Source organism: Portunus trituberculatus, chromosome 10, assembly GCF_017591435.1.
Source record: "Portunus trituberculatus isolate SZX2019 chromosome 10, ASM1759143v1, whole genome shotgun sequence".
NCBI classification, from domain to species: Eukaryota; Metazoa; Arthropoda; class Malacostraca; order Decapoda; family Portunidae; genus Portunus; species Portunus trituberculatus.
The window spans coordinates 4631583-4652491 of NC_059264.1; the positions used below are offsets into that span (position 1 = coordinate 4631583).

At 39.3% G+C, this 20909-nt stretch overlaps 1 protein-coding gene across 2 annotated transcripts in view; it reads left to right on the forward strand.

Annotated features, from left to right (window-relative positions):
- The window catches only part of LOC123501917 (egl nine homolog 1-like), a 27281-nt gene extending 6700 nt beyond the window's left edge, over nucleotides 1-20581 (forward strand). Inside the window, exons 2-6 of one of the 2 annotated variants that reach the window (XM_045251000.1) lie at nucleotides 5743-5989; nucleotides 12464-12732; nucleotides 13596-13715; nucleotides 16482-16618; nucleotides 17394-20581. In XM_045251000.1, coding sequence (XP_045106935.1) covers nucleotides 5743-5989; nucleotides 12464-12732; nucleotides 13596-13715; nucleotides 16482-16618; nucleotides 17394-17457 — 837 coding nt within the window. In that variant the 3' untranslated portion in view covers nucleotides 17458-20581. Of the gene's footprint in view, nucleotides 1-4675; nucleotides 5990-12463; nucleotides 12733-13595; nucleotides 13716-16481; nucleotides 16619-17393 lie in introns of those variants that run through there. The other variant, XM_045251001.1, reaches the window with a different exon arrangement.
- The last annotated feature ends 328 nt before the right edge of the window (nucleotides 20582-20909 follow it).

The following is a 20909-nucleotide window of genomic DNA, read 5'->3' on the forward strand; positions in this document are numbered from 1 at the left end:
CCTCCCTTATGTCCACCTGACAGTCCGGAGTTAAAATAGATTCATATTAGAAGTGATCTGGGAATATAAATCATCTAACCCAGCCAAGAAGATATTAAGCAAACCTCCCATACTAGGTTTTCTCCGTTCTCTCTTCGTTTTCTTTAATGGCGAGCTAATGAATGAGAAAAAACGAAAGAGGAACGTTGAAGGGAAATAATGGAGTGTTTTGTGTATGAGTAGTGCAGCGTATAGGAGTCTATTAGTGCTACGGTGCATAGCAGTGTAGTTGGAGTCATTAGTATGAGTGTTTTCAGGTGTGCGAGGCGTGGCGGCGCATTGGTAAGGATTAGCAATGAGAGCGAGAGAGAAACGTGGTAGGGAAGATTGTTTTATCACGAGGCGGAGTCTTTTTGCTGGTTGCTTCTTTGTTTAAAGGGTCTTTATTCGTAAACACTCTGGCGGTTTGTTCTTAGCGTTTAACAAGGTCTATATAGATGTTTCTGTGGGATTTTGAGGAGTGTTTATAATATTCCAGGGGTAATTTGTGACTGCAGTGGTTTAACAAGGATTTAGCCTCGCAAGCGTACGTCAGTCCTGTCTCAGTTTTCATCTACTTTTTAACAGTTTAACTGAATAAACGAATCAAATCAAATTATCAACCAGAAAAACGTAATCTACTGACAATCTCACAAGCTCTAACAATTATAAAAAAAAAAACTCCATAAGAAATCATCTATAATTGAAGAAAACAAAAAGTAGAAGAGAGAAACAGCGCAGGATAGATACTGTATATACCCTCACTAAGACTGAAAATTCCGCCCACCCTTCCTTCCTCCTCAGCCTAAGACCAATATGACGAGCTGACCGTCGCTCTAGTTTACGTGGGCGGCATAGCTATGGGTTAATTGATTGATTGGTATTTCGGCGCCGCAGTAACGAGGTCATATAGCGCGGAACTGATGCAGGAAGAGGCTTTGGTTGTTGTCAGCGCCGTGGACAGACAGATAAAAAATGCAAGGGCAGTTTTGAGTGTTAGTTTAGTTCCTTCAAAGTAGTAATGTTGCAAATCGCGGTGAAATTTGTTGTTTACTATATTTTTCTTTCACTTCTTTTTCCACTGCTATTGATATTTTCTATTAATTATCGTAGCTCTGTAATGAATGAATAGATAAATTAATATAATAGATACATAAACACAGACAAACAATGAGATCAAGAGTCATTTCACTTTATTTATTCGTGCATTTATTTTGATTTTAACGCTGTGAGAGATTGTAGTACAAATATATGTGTCTAGAAAGCTGCAGGTAGATAAATATTCGCCTATCAGTTAAATATTTATCAAAGGTATCTCTTATTTGAGTCAATGATGATTATTAAACAAACGGAAGTAGTGATGTTGCTTTTCTTTTTACTTCGTTGAGATCACTTATTATGTACGTAACAATCATTTAACGGTAACCACTGAAGTGCAGAGAAGTCTGTTTCACCAATACTAACACAGCTGATGATAATAATAATGGTTGAAACAGTGCGAAGAGTGATGTGCTTTTCTCTCTACCTCGTTGAAATCACCTGTTGTATATCCATCGCTTAAATCTAAGAATTTAGATGAAGGGGTCTTTTTTTTTCACCAATACTAGCTTTCTTAATTCAATCCATTTCTACAACAATCAATTAACTCTAGAAAAATCTGGCTTAGTTAGGAAAAATCGTTGTTAGTCTGATATTTTTTTCTTTATTGAGGAAGGAAAATTAAGTATAGATCCCGTCTGTCTTGAGGTCTTCATGAGTTGTCTTCTATTTTTAATTTGATTTTCTGTATTTTTTCTTCCATCACACTTGTATACCACTAAACACCCTAACTAGAGGAAGGCAGCTAATTTATTACACATCTGCATCGTCTTTACCTCACCCGCATCTCCTTTTACATATTAAATTAACCAATCAGAATTCAAAACAAGAGTATGTACCGCCAATGATAACGCTTTTCTATTTTTTTTTTTTTAATGTCAAAGCTACCAAAAGCAAATCAGGCTATATTTAAATCATCCGTTTTACCTTTAAACCATTCAGAAAAAGAGAAGAGGATGTGCTCCCTTCAATAACATTATATATATATATATATATATATATATATATATATATATATATATATATATATATATATATATATATATATATATATATATATATATATATATATATATATATTTAAGCTGTTAAAAAGCGTATAAGTATTCAATCTTACTTAAATCGTCTCAGATCTTATTTAATCGATTCTGTACATTTTTAATCACTCCAAAAAAAAACAAATTCTTACGTCAAAACTACTAGACAAAAAAAAAAAAAAAAAAATGATTTAGTCTTTGATCCCATTCAAATAGCATCTCTACCCTTTAAAACAACCAAAGTTAAGGAGAAGAGAGTTTGCACCATTAGTTAATAACCCTTCTTACATCAACGCCACAAAAAAAAAAAAAAAAGTGAATCAGTCTGAGATCCCATTTAAATCGTCTCTTTACTACACCTCTTACATCTTAAGCAATATGAGTCAAGAGAGGAGGAGTTGGAGGAGGAGAAGGAGGAGGGGAGGGAGGGCAGCCAAAGATAGAGGCAGACAGATAGCAGAAGTAGTCTCTGAACCTTGGGAGAGGAACACGCCTGAAGCATTATCGTTCATCATACAAGCAATACGGCACGTAGGCCATAGGAAGAGTGCAGCACTTGTATATACCTTCCTTCCCCATCCCTTCCCCCATAACCACCCCCAACTACACACACACACACACACACAAAAGCAAATGCACACTACAGAAACTTTAAACCAGTCCTCCTTGCCCCTTGCTTTCGCTTCCCCAGCGCATCTGCATGGCGCCAAATATTGTTTACTTCATCACTCAAACGTTTGTGATTCCTCTCATCAACACTTTGGTGGCTTACGTGCCCGGTCACCCTGCAGCATAGGAATTGCAAAGGTGATAAGGCTAGGGAGGGCAGGGGACGCACAACCAGGGAGGAGAGGCCGAGTAGGACGGGGAGAAGGGTGGCGCGTGCGCTTTGGGGGAGGGTGCAGCGGGGATGAGGGGTGAGAGGTTGGTTGGCGCTCGTGAGGGTTTCTATCACGGCAATGGCGGCGATGTCGAGGATAACGGAGAAGCTGAGGTGGTGAGGGGGTGGTGAGGAGGTGGCGAGGGGTGAGGTGGGGTTGGGGGTGAAGGTGAAGTGATGATTGCATGATTCGTAGTATTGTTCTTTGTAATCTTAATGAGTCTGAGTAAAGTTTGACGTATTTTTTTCTTCCCTTTATTTTTTTTTCTTCTTCTTCTTCTTCTTCTTCTTCTTCTTCTTCTTCTTCTTCTTCTTCTTCTTTTAGAGAGTTGTTATTTTGTGGTTATATTTCCTCAATTATTATTACTTTTTTTATTCTGATTTTTTCTCGCAGTGGCAATCTTGTCTTCCTGTTTTCATTCATTCGATGTTTGTTTTATTCGTTTATCTTTATTTACTTCCTTCAGTGAGGCAATTGTTCTATTTTTTTTCTTTGCTATTTTTTTTCCATTAATCAAGACAACTGTTATCTAGTATTGTTTCCGTAACCTAACCTAACCTAACAACAAAGCTTTTAACTGTTTCACGTCTTCCTTACCATACGACAGTTCTTTCCACATCGCACTACATATTGACTCACGGGAACATTCCATCATTACCTTCCACTTATTGAGAAAGGTGTTGGATTATGATAGTTTTGCAATCTGATATTTTTATTATTAATTTTAGAGGTGAGAAGCCGCACGTTTCTCCTTTCAATATTTCGTCGTCGTCGTCGTCCTCCTCCTCCTCCTCCTCCTCCTCTAGTCTTTGCTCTCAATGGATTAGTATGATGGAAAAATTACTTGTCAGTGTTACGTGTGGATTAAGTGAGGTAGGAGACATTAGGATAGAATATTGCAATCTCTCTCTCTCTCTCTCTCTCTCTCTCTCTCTCTCTCTCTCTCTCTCTCTCTCTCTCTCTCTCTCTCTCTCTCTCTCTCTCATTTATTTGATACTTATTTACTTAGTTAATGAGTGTTAATTATCTAAGTATTTACGTTAGTTATTGTTGTTGTTGTTGTTGTTGTTATCACTATCATTAAAACTACTACTACTACTACTACTACTACTACTACTTCCATATCATCAATTATCTAATTAACGTTTCTGATATGTATTTACATGGTGAATGACCTCTTATCGAGAGAGAGAGAGAGAGAGAGAGAGAGAGAGAGAGAGAGAGAGAGAGAGAGAGAGAGAATACGAGTTTAGCACCTAACAAGATAATGCAACTAAGAACATAATCATACAATAACAATAAAAAAATTCTTTCCTTCTCCTTGTCATGGTGTTCGTGGAAATATGCAGCCCCTCTATCACTTACTCGTTTCTTTCATCAATACCAAGAAGAGAACCAGCAACAATAGTAGTAGTAGTAGTAGTAGTAGTAGTAGTAGTAATAGTAGTAGTAGTATCACTCTTTACCCTCCTCTCACCTCCCCCCGTTCTTCCTCTCCTCTTCCTCTCCCTCTCCATGAGTTTCCACGTTTCCACTTTACTGTTGATAACCTAATTTTCCTACTTTTACTGATATTACCATACCTTAAGTGATACAGGCTGCCATTATCTACTGCAAACAAGCCCTATCAGTGAGGCTATTACCCCATAGACACCAGAACCGTATATCTCTCTCTGTATTCCCGTTTCAAAGTTACCTCCATTGCCCTTCGGAGATATGCACAACTGGCAACTGTCTTTGAGTTGCTACATGCATCATTACACCCACATTATTCCCGCACTTATTATATAATTCACTAGTGTATGGTAGTAGACAGAGGCTTAGTTTGATGGTGGTTTATCATTTGGCTCGGGGAAGATGGCGCAGAGTTGAGAAGATCAGGAGAAACATTATTTGCTATACGTGACCGAGGAATATCACAGGTAGTCGGGCAACAGCTGAGATCGAGACACACAAGGCCCAGCACGACCAAGGTGTCCTCACTCTGCTGCCAAGCTTATCAGAGAGCGGCCAGAGTGCATACCAGGGGCTGAGTTGCACACAGACTGGGGGCACGGCAAAGCGGGGCGAGGTGACGGCGACTTGCGAGCCCCGTCTGTTCTCTTGTACTATATGGCTGACGAGGCAATACAGTTACGACACTCAACCCAGAACTGTCATTTCGGCTTGAGTAAGAGAGACACTGACTGGTGCAGTGGTGTAAGAGGCTGAGATAAGGCGAGTTTGAGAGGGAGAGAGACAAAAACTCTGGCAAAGAGGTGGAGGATCTGAAGAGGCACACAGTTCCTCTCTGCTGTGTAATGTCGGCTTTGTCCGGAGAACACTTTGGTTTTGCGAGTGATCCCGCCCCTGTCCTGTGTGCCGCCGCCAGAAGAATGAGCACTGGGTCGAGAAAGAAGGTATGTGGGCAGTGTGGTGCCGTGGGTGATCAGTTGAAGACATGTGGTGTGTGCAAGATGATCTGGTACTGCGATGAGAACCACCAAAGAAAGCACTGGAGTCAGCACAAGCCGCTCTGTATCTCTAAGGACACTGGGGGGAATACTGGGGACACCTCAAAGAACAAAAATGGCCAAAAGCATAAGAAACGGAGTAAAAAGACTAAACAAGAGACTGAGACTAATTTTTGCTTTGACAAGGGTGTGCTGGAAGAGGTCGCAGGCACTCAAGCAGCTGCAGCCTTGAGTCATAACGAGATGCAATTTCAGGGTAATGGTGGACAAGGAAGGGGGAGAAGGAAATCCCATATGCCAGACCTCAGCACCCCCATAGACTCCAGCCACCCCCTGGAGGCCCAAGTACCCAAGACGCCCCCCCTCTACAATGTCCAAGAATCCTTAGACTCTGTGTCCCTGGAGGAAAGTGGCTTCAGTGAAGAGTGGTTCACCAATGTCCTGCTTGATGTTACGAAGGATCTCAACGAGTTTGGAGTCTGTGTGGTTGACAACTTTCTCGGTGAGTGTTAAGGTTTATAGTTTTGTACGTAATTTAAGTTTTCAGTTTTTTTCTTTTCATAGTTTTTATCTTATGGTGTTTATGATTTACTCTGTTTCTCTTTATTTCTCTTATCTCAGTAAATGAAATAACTCGTCACCAATTGGTTAAGTCCTTCATTCAATAATATTTTGGTAAGTGGTTCCCTTTAAATACTAATTATATAACTACATCCCTTAAATGATATACAAGTAGACTCAACAAATGACATCAACATTACCAAACCTTATTTTTTTTGTTTAATTCTGGACATTTACTTGAGTGTAAGTTAGCTTCTAGTAGATCATGGTGAAGTGTGGGCTGGGCCGGGTTGGTGTGCTTAGTGTTTGACCGGTGGCATTTAGCTTTCCTGGAAGTGTTGTGACTGTACATGTTTGTCTAGTTCATTTGAGTGTGATAGTGAATATATCAAGTGTTTTAGGGTGTTTTAGGAAAGTTATAAATGTGGAAGTGTTTGTTTGGTGTTGTCATGTGCTGTTTACTTCATTTGTATGCATTAGATCAGTTCTCAACCCTTTCTACGTTAAGGTTCCCGAGTTACAAGACAATCTACCCGAACCCCCAGTAAGCTGACATCAAATAATGTTAATTTAGTGACTGACATTCAATATGTAATGGTACTGCAAAGGGTATTATTAGATCAGCCGTCAAAGTACCCCTGGATATCTTGTGAACCCGTGGGCTTTTGCAAACTCCAGATTGAGAACACTTGCATTAGATGGTTGTGAAATTACTCTAATACATGAGAACATTTTTTATTACATGTAGAAGGATGTTTTAGGAAGTGGTACACTACTAGCAGTTATATTTGTTAGAATAAAAGAAATAGTTGTTTCAGCCTTTTTGCACATAATTCCTAAAGCAGTTAGAAATAGATAATCCAGAATTTATATTATTTACACCAAAGAATAAGGCTAAAATAATTCCCCCACAAATATGCGAAAGTAGAATTAGCTATAAGACGCATGAAAGAGTGAAAGCCTTGCGAGTGTGTATGTTCGTGCCCACCCACATCAGCTGCGGCCTTCAAAAGTGTTTGTTTTCATTCTGCATGTGCTCTGATTGCTGCGTTTGTTTTCCTTACCCGTCCATCTGGCGTACACTGAAGCCCAACACCCTACGCAACAAACGATTGTCACGGTAACTTCCTGTGGTAGTGGTGGTGGTGACCTTGGGTGTGTGAGGCAATATCATGGGTGGGCAGAATTAGCTGGTGATGTCATAATGGGTGGTGGCTTTATGGTGGTGAGAATGCAGTCTGGGTGAGGATGCTGGATGACTTTTCATGCTGTCCCTTGTGGTGGTGTGTGGTGTTATGTGGTGTGTACCGTCGCTGCTTATGTTTTTCTGATTTTCTAGTTTTTTTATAGAGAAGGGTAAGATAAATGAAGGGGTTGGACAGGAAGTTTGTTTCTGATGTTGTTCTGTTATATATGTATATGTCTACTTTTGTATATTTTTAGTTTCTTCTATGTATATACTTTTTTCTGTATTTCAACCTTTTTTTTTGTTCTTGCTTCAATTTTATCTTATTTCAGTGCTTGTTTCTATTTAATTCATCAATATCTTTCTTATTTTAATTTCTTATGTTTCATTTGTGTCATTATTACTTTTATGGTAAATGGCACTCTTTATTTTTCATTCTGCCATTCTTATTTTCTTTCATTTTTCCATTTCTCCTAATTGGTAACTTTTATACAGTATCAAGTAAGGATGCTTTCTCTCTCTCTCTCTCTCTCTCTCTCTCTCTCTCTCTCTCTCTCTCTCTCTCTGTCGTGCATATATATGACAAAAAAAATATTTACTTGTAGTTTGATCAGAGTTGGCTTATTATTACCAGTCTCTTCCTATCTTGACTCTGAATACTGATACCTAATTCATACCTAATTAATGGTAGGAATGAAGAAACTAATGGTAAAGGTGATTTTTATATTCAACAGAGTTTAGTAAAGTATGTAAGGATCAAATTAAAACAACACGAAAAGCTATACATTAATAAGGAATGTGTAGATCGTTATAGTAGATGTTGAAGTATGTACACCACCCCCTTTCGTGGTTCACTGACCTAACACAAAAGTCCTATTTTTGTTCTTATTGGGTGCTATTTATTTCTGCAGAGATATTCATGGGGTGAACTCTTGCAAAAATTTGTGTGGTTGTCATTTGTCACATGGTGTTTGTGTGTGATGTGAATGCTGCTTGTACTCTTCCCTGGCACAATCTTGTTGGTTAGTGGTGTGTGTGAGGTGTCTGAGGTGATGACAGATTGACACACACACACACACACACACACACACACACACACACACACACACACACACACACACACACACACACACACACACACACACACACACACACACAGGCAAATAGATGGATATATTGAAACGTAAAACTAATTGGTATATCATCACAGTATAATAGAAAGAAAACAAGACTAGCTACCAAGATTATGCATGCACACACACACACACACACACACACACACACACACACACACACACACACACACACACACACACACACACACACACACACACACATTAAAGATACAAGAATTTATCCATGTGTACGTCATCCTAAATCAACACTTCACAACATTGACGCAGGCTCTTCAGGTTGATAAGAGAATAGACACTAGATAAAGTATGATGTTGATACGTGTGTAGAGTTCAGACAGGACATGGAAGCTCAAACGTTTGAAGGTATATTGGTTGATGTCAAGAGTTGTTGAGGTAATGCTTGATGTGTGATGGGGAATTGTGATGTGTTAAGCTGCTGGTTGAGTATGCAAGATCTCTTCAAGTCGATTATGAGTGAAGGTCAGGGAATGCAATGTAAATAAGGAGTTTGGTTTGAAGTGTGACTGAATGAGAGAGCCAGAGAGAGAGAGAGAGAAAAAAAAAAAGGAAAGGTGGGAAAGCTGTAGAATTGAGGTTATATTTCAGGAAAATTTTTTATCAAGTGAGTAGGAAAGGAATTGAGTGAGTGATGCAGAAAGTTAGGATTTGCTGTGTGTGGTGAAAGAGGAGGAGGAGGAGGAGAGGGAAGCGTAGGAAAGGAAAGGATAATCTTAGACAGGAAGGGGTCAAGTGTTATGAAAGTAAACGATAGTAAGAGAGGGTTAGACAGCAGATGGCTCACTACTACTACTACTACTACTACTACTACTACTACTACTACTACTACTACTACTACTACTACTACTACTACTACTACTACTACTAACACACACACACACACACACACACACACACACACACACACACACACACACACACACACACACACACACTCCTTTATACACTTCACAATATTCCTTCACTCAGACACTTGGCAGTTTATCCCTCCCACGCACTAGTTAGCTAACACACCTAAGCACACCCCCAGACACACCTGCACACCCTTTACTTGCATTGCTGTGCCTAGAAGTGGTTCCTCTCATCCTCAAGTGGTGCAGCCAGGGGCCCAGATTAGGGGGTTTGGCAACTTGGTGGTTCTTGGGTTCTTAGCAACACAGACCGACTCGCGAGATGGAACGGATTACCTTCATAGATTCATTGTAAGTTGTGTATTTGTGTCACTTTTGTATTTTGAGGTTTGTTGTGGTTAAGGAATTGATTATTTGATGGTTTTATGGTTTATTTTAGTATCTCAGCATCACTTGTTTTAGAGAAGGAGAATTTTAGGGTTAGAGTTGTTGTGTGGTGGGGTTTTGTGTGTTTGTTGGTTAGGTTGTGGTTGTGTTTAGTTAGGTATGTTTGTTTTTTTTGTTTTTCAGATGAGATGTGAGTTTTGCTGATATAGCTAAGTTGGTCTTTATTTTGTATGTTGGGTGGTATGTTTCTCTCTCTCTCTCTCTCTCTCTCTCTCTCTCTCTCTCTCTCTCTCTCTCTCTCTCTCTCTCTCTCTCTCTCTCTCTCTCTCTCTTTTCAGTCTTCTCTCTCTCTCTCTCTCTCTCTCTCTCTCTCTCTCTCTCTCTCTCTCTCTCTCTCTCTCTCTCTCTCTCTCTCTCTCTCTCTCTCTCTCTCTCTCTCTCTCTCTCTCTCTCTCTCTCTCTCTCTCTCTAATGGAAAAAACAAATTACACACAGTCATGTAACAACACATCTTTTTTTCCTCTCCCTCATCCCCCCACCCCTGCTACCCTCTTCAAGGTCATGCATTTAACCTAGTCTGCCCTCCGCCTCCCACACACACCCACTCCCTCTCTCCCTCTCATCCACAAGGTCATTTTAGCCAAGGGTCCTCTACTGTCCCCTGTCCCTTCTGAATGTACAGTGCAGGGCTCCTCTTGCTTCAATTGTTGCTGTTTGGACGTCCTTTGTGTTTGTATTGATGGTGCTGGTAGGATTGAGTTTGGTGGTGGTGGTGGAAGGAAAGGTTGTGGTCTTGTGTTTATTCTTTTTTTTTTTTTTTTTTTTTTTTGTGTGTGTGTGTGTGTGTGTGTGTTTCAAGGGTCTGAGGGAGGGTAGAGGAATTATTAGGAAGAGATTTGATCATTATTCATTTTTCTTTTTTCTTATCTTTTTTTTTTATTTAGGGAAAGATTTGTTGTTTTTTTTTCTTTTCATTTATTTATTTATTTATTTTTTTTTATGGAAGGAAAGACTCATTGCTTGTTTTTGTCCCAATTTTTTTCTGATTTATTTATTTATTTATTTATGAAAAGAAAGACTTATTGTTTGTTTAAGTTTTGTTCCATTTTTTCTTATTTCTTATTTTTTTTTTATGAAAGGAAAGACTCGGTTTAGATTTGGTCCAATTTTTTCTTATTTTTTTTGTTTTTGTTTGTTTTGTTCCATTTTTTCTTATTTATTTCCTATTCATTTTTATTAAAGGAAAGACTCATTGTTTAAGCTTTCTGTTCCATTTTTTTCTAATTGTACCTTGTTTGATCTTAAATAGTGGTAAAAAAAAAAGAAAAATGGTATGAAAAACAATGCCACTTCTATAAATAAACTATTGTAGATGGACGTGTTCAATTCAAGTCATTTTTTTTGTCATTTGAATTACAATTTTTAGTATTCATGAAGCTTATTAGGTTAGTATTTTTAGCAAGGTGTTTTGAAATGTATACATATTCTTATCTGAGGGTCCATATTATTACAACTTGACTGTACAGCATCTATATTCTGTGTCTGTTAATTATTCCTATCTGAGGCTCTATATTATCACTACTGGACTATATTACTACATATTATATTGTGTTTATTAATTATTCCTATCTGAGGCTCTGTATTATTACCACTGGACTATATTACTACAGAAGGGTATTCCATAAGTGTGTTGGACAGTAGAGGGGAAGACTTGTGATTTCTGCCTTTCTTGTTGAGTAACTTGCCTTTATTCCTGCTCTCGGCTCATTATCTAACCCACACCACATCATTCAGAGCATGTGAGGAACATTAAATCAAGTAACATTGTCACCATCTGTACTGAATGTTAGCTCTCTCTCTCTCTCTCTCAGTAGTCTCTTATGCAGTCTCTTCACTTATTTATGTAACCCACCTCATTTGCATTTTGGGCTTGTGTGGCTAAGAATGGAGTGGGCAAATTTGTGCAACCCTCAAGACAGCTGCTGCCTTACGACCACTGCATCTCTTAAACTCCTCTTGTACCAATAACTCAGCTGGCATCACTTCCTTTGCCCTTCTTTTGCTTCCTTGTGTAATTATTGTAGAAATCTTACCTAACCATTCTTGTGTTTTCAGAATATGCAAAAATTTTACTCAACGCAACCATACAGCTAGCACAGTACTTTCACACACATACAAGAATCCAGCCTAGAAACCTAACCTAACCTGACAAACCATACCTAACCTCTTCTTTCATATTAGGAGTGGTCAGCCGATACTTACTTAAAACTACCCAAACTTTAACTAACATGTCAAACAGCCACCCAAGAAATGTGACTTAATCATGTTTTCTCTTGTTTTCTCCCATATTCGTCTTAACTATTACCTAAAACTACCTGATTTGTATCCACTATAACTGTAAAAATCCTGGAATAGTATTTAACCTCAATTATCTTTGTAACTAATCTTCATCTATATCCACTTTTTTAACCCTCATCTATATCCATTAGTACAACAAACCACCATCATAAAAAAATCTTGGAACCATAGCTAGCCACTTTTCTCTTCCATTCTAAATCACCTAACCTAACCTAACCTAACTTAACCTAACCTTATCAGTATCCACCATAACAAACCACCACTGTAAAAATCCCAGAAGTGTACCTAACTACAATCCTCTTCCATTTTAAACTACCTAACCAAACTTAACCTAACCATAATAAACCACCACCATGAAAACACTACAATACCTAACAACTAGGATTCTCTTCTATTTCAAACTTCCTGACTAAAACAAAGCACCACCATGAAAACCCTAGAGCAACACCTAACTAACCACTTTTCCCTTCCAATTTAAGGTGAGGAGCGAGCAGACCGCATTCTGGATGAGGTGCGGACCCTACACTCTCTGGGCGTGATGCAGGCGGGCCAGGTTGTGTCTCAGAATGTGCAGGACCAGGCGAGGGGCAAGATAAGAGGGGACAAGATAACCTGGGTGACTGGGGATGAGCCTCATTGTTCCTCTATCGGTCAGCTGGTCAATGTGGTGGATTCAATCATCGCAAAAGCCAATAAGCACTATGATGCCGGCGAGCTGGCCCAGTACAACATTACCTGGAGAACTAGGGTGAGTGTAGTATGTGTGTGTGTGTGTTTGAAAGAGGTCTGTTGTTTGTATTGAGTGTCCGGGATCTATATTAATTTATGCTTCCTTACCTGGGCTTTTCGTCTTACATATCCAGCCTTCCTCTCCCGCTCTCTCTGCGTCCATTCTTTAGCAAATTTATGTATGGATGTGTGTGTTTATCTTATTTTTGTATTGCACATGGATAGAGCTACACTCATTTGGTGAAGTCCAGCCCCTCTCTCTCTCTCTTCTCTTCCTTCTTATATGTCAATTTTTTTAGTTGATGTATATGGGTGGGTGTTTATTTCTCATGGTTAGAGCTTCACTTCTTTGGTTATTAAGTGCAGTTTTTATTCAGTAGCTGCATGTTCTTTGCCTCTGCTGCCTCTGTTGCCTCTCACTCCACATCAGTACTTGTTCTGTGTGTGTCTGTGTGTGGGGGAAAAACCTCATGCAGTAACCTACAGCTAACTCTTGACCTTTCAGAAATATTAGGTCATATCTTGCTTGCTTGCTTTTACTTGTCTTAGAAGAAATAGTCTCTCTCTCTCTCTCTCTCTCTCTCTCTCTCTCTCTCTCTCTCTCTCTCTCTCTCTCTCTCTCTCTCTCTCTCTCTCTTCGTTCATATTCTTGTATATATTCTCTTTGTATGTCTCGGATATTCCATTTGTATTTATTTATTTCTCTGTTCCTTCATTCATATTCCCCGCTTTTTTTTTTCTTCACTTGTCCATCACCATCACCATCTTGTATACTATCCCACTTGTATTAATTGTTATTCATCTATATTCTCCTTTTCTGTAGTAGTAATGCTCGTCTGTCACTGTCCTGTATCTCACCTGCCTTTCATCTTCCCTCGACAGGCCATGGTGGCGTGTTATCCTGGCTTTGACACGCACTATGTCAAGCACGTCGACAATCCCAATGGTGACGGCAGATGCATCACCGCTATCTACTATCTCAACAAGAATTGGACCCCTAATGTAAGTGTCTGCCTGACCTGTGTCGCCTCATTATTGCTTTGTAATTTTTTGTATGTTTTCGATCAGTGGGTGATCAACAGTTTTTCCCTTTTTTTTTTATTTTATTTATTTTTTTGTCCATCCATCTTCCTTTCTCGATCCTGATCATTATTTTCTCTTCTTTCTCTGTTTTAAGCACCACTTTGTTTCCCCTTTCTTTCATTCTTTTTTAAGTGTCCATCTTCCTTTCTTTGTCCTGTTCACTGCTCTTTTTTCTTTCGCTGTGCTTTAAGTACCACATTTGTTTGGCCTTTTTCAGTCGGTTTTTCCTTTACTGTGTTTGTTCCACTGTTCAGCTTCCTTCTCTTATCTTGGTTTTCCCTGTTTGACTTTTTGTTTTTCCTTGAGTTTTTTCCTTTCCATCTTCCTTTTATATCTATCTCTGTCTCTCTCTCTCTGTGTCTGTCTTTCTCTCTGTGTCTCTGTCTTTCTCTCTGTGTCTCTGTCTCTCTCTCTCTCTCTCTCTCTGTGTCTCTGTCTCTGTCTCTCTCTCTCTCTCTCTCTCTCTCTCTCTCTCTCTCTCTCTCTCTCTCTCTCTCTCTCTCTCTCTCTGTCTCTCTCTCTCTCTCTCTCTCTCTCTCTCTCTCTCTCTCTGTCTCTCTCTCTCTCTCTCTCTCTCTCTCTCTCTCTCTCTCTCTCTCTCTCTCTCTCTCTCTCTCTCTCTCTCTCTCTCTCTCTCTCTCTCTCTCTCTCTCTCTCTCTCTCTCTCTCTCTCTCTCTCTCTCTCTCTCTCTCTCTCTCTCTCAAATTTGACAATGAAATGAAATAAAATGAAAAGACAAAAGGTATGAAATGAAAACGCTAGATACAAACAAGTAACATTTAATTCACTCTTATATCCCGGGCTGTCAGTGAAATTGATCTACTTTAGTGGGTGAGGGAAGCCCTGCCTAGCTAGAGGTGATGAGGGTTGAGGGTTGGTGGGGGCAGTGAGTGGGGAAGTCCTGAGTAGTAATAAAGTTCATGAGAGTTCAGGGGGAAGGTGGTGGTGGTGGTGGTGGTGGTTTAAGTAATGGATAGAGGGAAATGTCGAGAAGGTTGATATCATACTAGGAAAATGTTTTGTGTTAAGTTCACTGTGTGTGTGTGTGTGTGTGTGTGTGTGTGTGTGTGTGTGTGTGTGTGTGTGTGTGTGTGTGTGTGTGTGTGTGTGTGTGTGTGTGTGTGTGATGTGACGCCATGCATGCTTTCTCTGATAATGATTGTTGGTGTTGATAGCAAGTCATGGTACATAATGTGAGGTGAACTTGAGAGGGAGAGAGAGCATTGTTAATCAAAACCATGTATGTTACAGAAATAAAAAGAAGTACTAGAATTGATAAGTTATTAAATTGCCTCCGTTTTAAGACCTATAATTCTCAAGAGTACTCAGAATTCTTGTGATGGTTAAGTAAATTTGCATCCATAAGAACAAAGCACTAATGAGAACCAGCCTAATCATGTTGCAGCTTTTGAAGATATTCTTATGAGGTAATGAAGCTTCTCAAAACAGGGAAAAGTAATAATTTGTTAGTAATAATTTGATTTGGTGGAATTGTGTTATTAAGAGTAAAGTAACGAAAAACAAACAGTTCACCATAGTAATCTTTAAAAACAGTCCTAATAGAACCTCAAACCCTTAAAATACACAGGAAACCGCAACAGATACAAATAAGCGAAGGAGAGGGAAAGCTAGAGTTCGAATTTGGCGCCAGGTTCCCCCCACTACCTGTGCTCGAGTGTACCGCCGCTCTTATGCTCTGGACGGGGCCCGCATTAGCTAGTCACGTACGCCAAAGGAAGCCCTGCCTCTTAACCCACTATTTTAACATATCTAATGGGTTATGTGACTCTCCCTCGCACCTCAAGTGTCAGGAATGCTATGAGAATGCGTTACTTTGAACCTTTGTCCCTTTTAACCTTTACTTTTATCTCTAGATGTTATTGGTTATCTGTTATCTTGTGTTAAGGAAGGTTATGGTGTGAGGTTAGGAAGGTTGTGGAGTGGTATAGTGTCTGAACTTGGGGTGTTTGTGGTGTTTTTCGGTGTCGGAGTGGTAGTGAGGTTGGGAGTTCGTGATTACTTGAGTTTGCGTGAGGTAGTTAAGAATGCTGGTATCAATTATGTTTTTTTTTTTTTGCGTTTTTTTTTCGTGTGTGTGTGTGTGTGTGTGTGGTTCAAGTTAGGAATGTCTCGTTTTAATGAAGGATAATGAACGGATGCGGAGGTAATGTTGATGCTAATATAGAAGTTTAAATAGACAAGTTATGAGAAGTTTAAATAGATAAGTTTTCGTGACACTTTCAAGTCGTTCGCATGTCCGTAATCCGTATATCTACCTTCCTATCAGTGCCATTTATGTTTCTATGTATATCTGTGTTCACCTATCTGGGAGGTCTTGGCAGGGTGTACTTGAGTATAATAGGGTGTGTGAATGTACGAGAGGCCGTGACAGGGTGCGTGCTAGCGTATATAGTGTGTGAATGTGTGAGAACCCGTGACAGTGTTAGCGTATACAAGTAATGTAATGTTTAATTGTATGGCAAGACTTTCTGTATACTGTATTTATTCGGAATTAACTGTACTTGTCTTGTGATCTGATTGAGGTAGAACTGTCCTCCTAAATTTTTATCATACTTTGTAATGTAAAATGTAACTACTACTTCTGTTACTACTGCTTAAGATCGTGAACTATTACTACTACTACTACTACTACGAGGGATAACACTGTACATTTATTTCCCCAGGACGGTGGCGTATTGAGAATCTACCCTGAGAACCGCATCAACACCATGGCTTCCATCGACCCTTGCTTTGACCGCATGCTATTCTTCTGGTCAGACAGGCGTAACCCACACGAGGTCATGCCTGCCAAGATTGTCAGGTGTGTGTTTAGGGCATAGTGATTTAGAAGGAATAGCTGGGCTGTATCTGTTTCTAATTACCTAGTTTGTAGTATTTTTTTTTTTTTATGTATTGTCTATTTGTAGGGTCTTTTATTCATTGTCCATGTCAGTTTCGGTATACTTGCTTTTCTCTTATTTCCATTTCTTTGTCTTTTCTAAGTTTATTTTATCTCCTTTATTTGTATATTTTTATGTCTAATTACTTATATCTATCAGTCCTATAATTCATATATTTCTCCTATCGGTAGTATTTCTAATCTGTGTGTATATCTTTTCATTTGCCTGTAATCTGTTCCATTAGATATCTGTATTAGTGTTTGATTTGGATACCTTTTATTTATTATACTGTTTCCATCTATAATGTAATGGTTAGGGTAGTAAGTTTAGCCAAGAGTAGGTGGAGATTTCATATGAATATCCTTCTGAATAGTCTGTTTATATTCTGGCTTTGTATCAGCCTTCTTTGCATCAATTTATCTTTTTTTTCTTTATTGTTTATTGATTGTGATAGTTTGATTAGAATAGATGAGTCAAATGAGGACTTGTAATCATATTCTAACAGTTTTACCATTAGTTTTTTCTTTTTTTCCATTTATCTAATTACATATCTAGTGTGATGGTTAGTACTACTCCATCATTTTCTATTATTATTATTATTTATTATAATTTGTTTTTAATATGCCATTTATCTACCAACATTTGTAGTGTGATGTAGAGTATGCAAATCATTAACCATCTGTGCTCTCCCCTCAGATACGCCATCACAGTGTGGTACCTGGACCAGAAGGAGCGGGAGGAGTACCTGGCCCGGGAATAAGTAAGAGGCGCGTCCCACATGTGACAGAGTGCTGGTGTTGCTGGTCCTCCTCGCTGCCGTCCCGCTGACACCCACACAGGGCCGCCAGCCTCCTTCTTGGACATGACTTATGTCTCAACCTCTGCTGTGGTGTGGAAAACAGTGAATTTTGAGCTCCACTTTAGTTATGCTTCAGTTCCTCATCTCCTTTCTTCTTTCCCTCTCATTGCTCTCATGTGGGCATCTGTGAGTGTGAGTGTGAGTGCGAGTGGTTTGTAAGACAGTTTATGGAATGTCTTGCAAGAGTGGAGGGGGAGTGGAGGTATCGGTGAACCTAGCAAGTATGCATGCAACTTTATTTTGTCATCCAAGTGTTTTTATCTCCATCCATCTTTGAGTTGTCTTTTATCTGCCACAGCATTATAACTGGCTACTCTTGTGGATAGTGAGGAGTGGATGGATACTTTCCTGGCCAGCGTGGAGAGTGAGAGAGGGAAAGTGGTCGGTGCTGGTTCTCGGAGTGGCGTCCATGACAAGCGTAACATTGCATCAAAGAACAGATGGTTGCAGGAGGGTGTGAATGACCGTCTGCAGTGAGTCAGCGTTGACCTGCCTATCCTGACTTGAAATTCACTCTACTGATAACCCATATATACAGACATTGAACGCACTTTAAGCAGTATACATACATACTCTTATAAGTTACTATATTAACCAGCTGAACATGAAAAGTCAGTGTGATATAACTTATCTTACTCTTTGCATTGTGGTCCATACTTGTAAAGGCTTCAGCACCTCATCAATGCTGCTTTGAAGAGGCTTTAGTGGAAGCTAGTGAGGACTTCAGGGTGTTTTCATGATACTAGTGATAGTTTATACAAGGGGAAAGAACACCAGTGGGGACCCAACTAATCATCTGCAGCCTTGAGTGTAGTGTTGATGAGAGAGAGGAGGCATTTAGGAGTATGGGCTTATGGGTGTCCATCCCTGTGTGCTGAGGTGAAGGTCATCTAGTGCAGTGTGGATGGTAGCGAGAGAAGGGATGTTTTGAAATGTAACGTGTGTCGGGAGTGAGGTGTCCCTTGCTTGGTGTCTGTGAGATGGGTGAGCTTTCCAAGGATGAGGGAAGACTGTACAGTTTGTTAGTACAGTTTGTTACAAATGTTCCCTTAAAGATGTAATATCCCTAACAACAACAACAAAAAAGCAGTACATATCTCACTTCTGTTGATCATTTGATGTGTATAGCCAGTCAGCAGTCAGTCAAGTCGCTTGATGTGTACTTGCTTTACTGTGTTTGGTATTTGTCCCTGTTTTTAATTCTGTTCTGTTGAGTCTAAGCAGTTCCGAGGATTAGAAATGAAGGGAAGCACTAAACATGGGAGTGAGTGTTACCATGAAGGGACTTGTATAACTTGTGTTGTAATATTGGGAGCAGCCACAGCCACATCACATCCCAAGACTTGCTAGTAGATCTTGTACTCTTTGAGCTGTGCACACTAAATGATTAACCTAGTGTGTGTGTTTTGTGTGCATGTTTTATTACAGCACTCACAACACACCCCAGGCGTACCCCATGTTTCCCCATCACTCCCCCAGCTTCCTTGTCCTCTTGAGAAATGTCAGCAGCCTGCAGCGGGAGTGTGACAGTTACCAGGGTGTGTGGTGACGGTGACGCTAATGTACTTAGGAACACATACAAGAAGGATGATGCTGCAGTGCTGCTTATATATACAGATAGACATATATTTATTACACAGCAGTTGTTTGCTAATGCCTTGTACAGGAGATGGTTGTGATATATTTATTAGGAAATTTACGGCGAATCTGGTATGGAAAGGAAAAGTGTTTCTTCGTAATTCATAGCCAAAGATGGATGTGTATGAAATTTGTGGAGTGGACGTGACAAAAAAGGAACCATTATAGGATTACCTTTGCCCTGAGCCTGGACTGCCCATGAGCACTGGGGGTCAGGTCAGGTCAGGGAGGCTGTGACCTAAGCTGCTGTGACCCTCCACTACCTGCTGTGTATTCGCATGTATTGTACTTGTGCTTCTATTAACATCTTGTCACAACAGTTCATACACATCATAGCTAGGAGTGGGTCACTTTGAATTCCTCTCCACTGTTTCTTGATATAAAATTTGCATCTTCAGCTTTACAACTCTGTATTTCTGTCTCTTCCAAATATTTGTATTGATTTTATCGATTCTCATTTTGATGGATTTAAGATTTTATACGTATTTCTGGAAGTGTTTGCATTTCCACCTTTATTTTTTAATGTATTGCATCTTGGATTCCTTTATGTTTTTGAAATGCATAAAGTGTACTGAGTGTATGCTGTCTCACTCAGTACACTCTAAATGAATATAAAATAAACCTTGTCTATTTTCTGCATTGGGGCTTGTGAGGATAAAGTTATTGTGACATTGGTGCTATAGAGTGTACAGGTGTCATTATTTTGCCTCGTGCTAGTGGCGCATGCACTGGAATGCTTCATTCACTCCTGCATTCAGCATCATCAAAGGAGCAAATCAAAGTTTAGTTAATGTACAAGTCATTCTTAGTCATACCATAGAGACAAGATTTTCATACAATGTTAGTATTATCATTGTATTTATATAGTCCTGCATTCCTCACTCAAATTTGACATTAATTTATATTTTTTATAGTTTTCCTGTGACTTTTTCTGATGAGTACTTTTCTCCCATTTCATTTTTTACTTTGAGAATTATTGCCCAGTTGTTTTTATTCATACATTTGTGGTGAAATGGGCAAATAAATGCAAATTTACTTATTTTACTCGGTATTCTTTTCTCTGAAGCCAGAGTATGTGCATCATTGTATATAGTATCAGCCAGTGTACTGATTCATTCTTCATTTATTCCTGGTGTTCAAGTCAACATAAATATGTTCATTGGTTTTGTTGTTGTGTTACGTTGAAGCGGAGTGTTGCCATGTTCTGCCTAGCGTTGCCAGTGGATGCGCCCCAAGGAAGTGCTGGGTCAAGGATGCTGTACATACATAACCCAGTATATTTTAGGTAACTTGTACTCGTATGTCACTTCATACTTCAATTAATGAAAAAACTGACAGGACAGATCAAACTCAAAGCCGTATAAATAAAACATTGCAATGATGAAAACTTCCTTTCTTTCACCTTCGTCCTTCTGTAAAGTGATGGAGGTTGCTGATATTAATGTGAAGTGAGTTTGGAGTGGATGAAATGGTGAAATGTGATGGTGAGACAGGAACAAAGAAAAGCAAGAGACTGGGTTGATATTTCAAAAAACATTTTGGTGGATTATTTTAAATGCTATTTTAAAGGCTGCAGTTAGTTTTACTGGGGGTTTAAAGTTTCTATATATAGTTACAAAGGTTTTAGGATAAGATATTAGTTTCAGGGAGGTTTCAGGGATTTTGTATTATTGGGAAAACTGCCATGAAAATCTGACAAATTGCTTTTGCCTTAA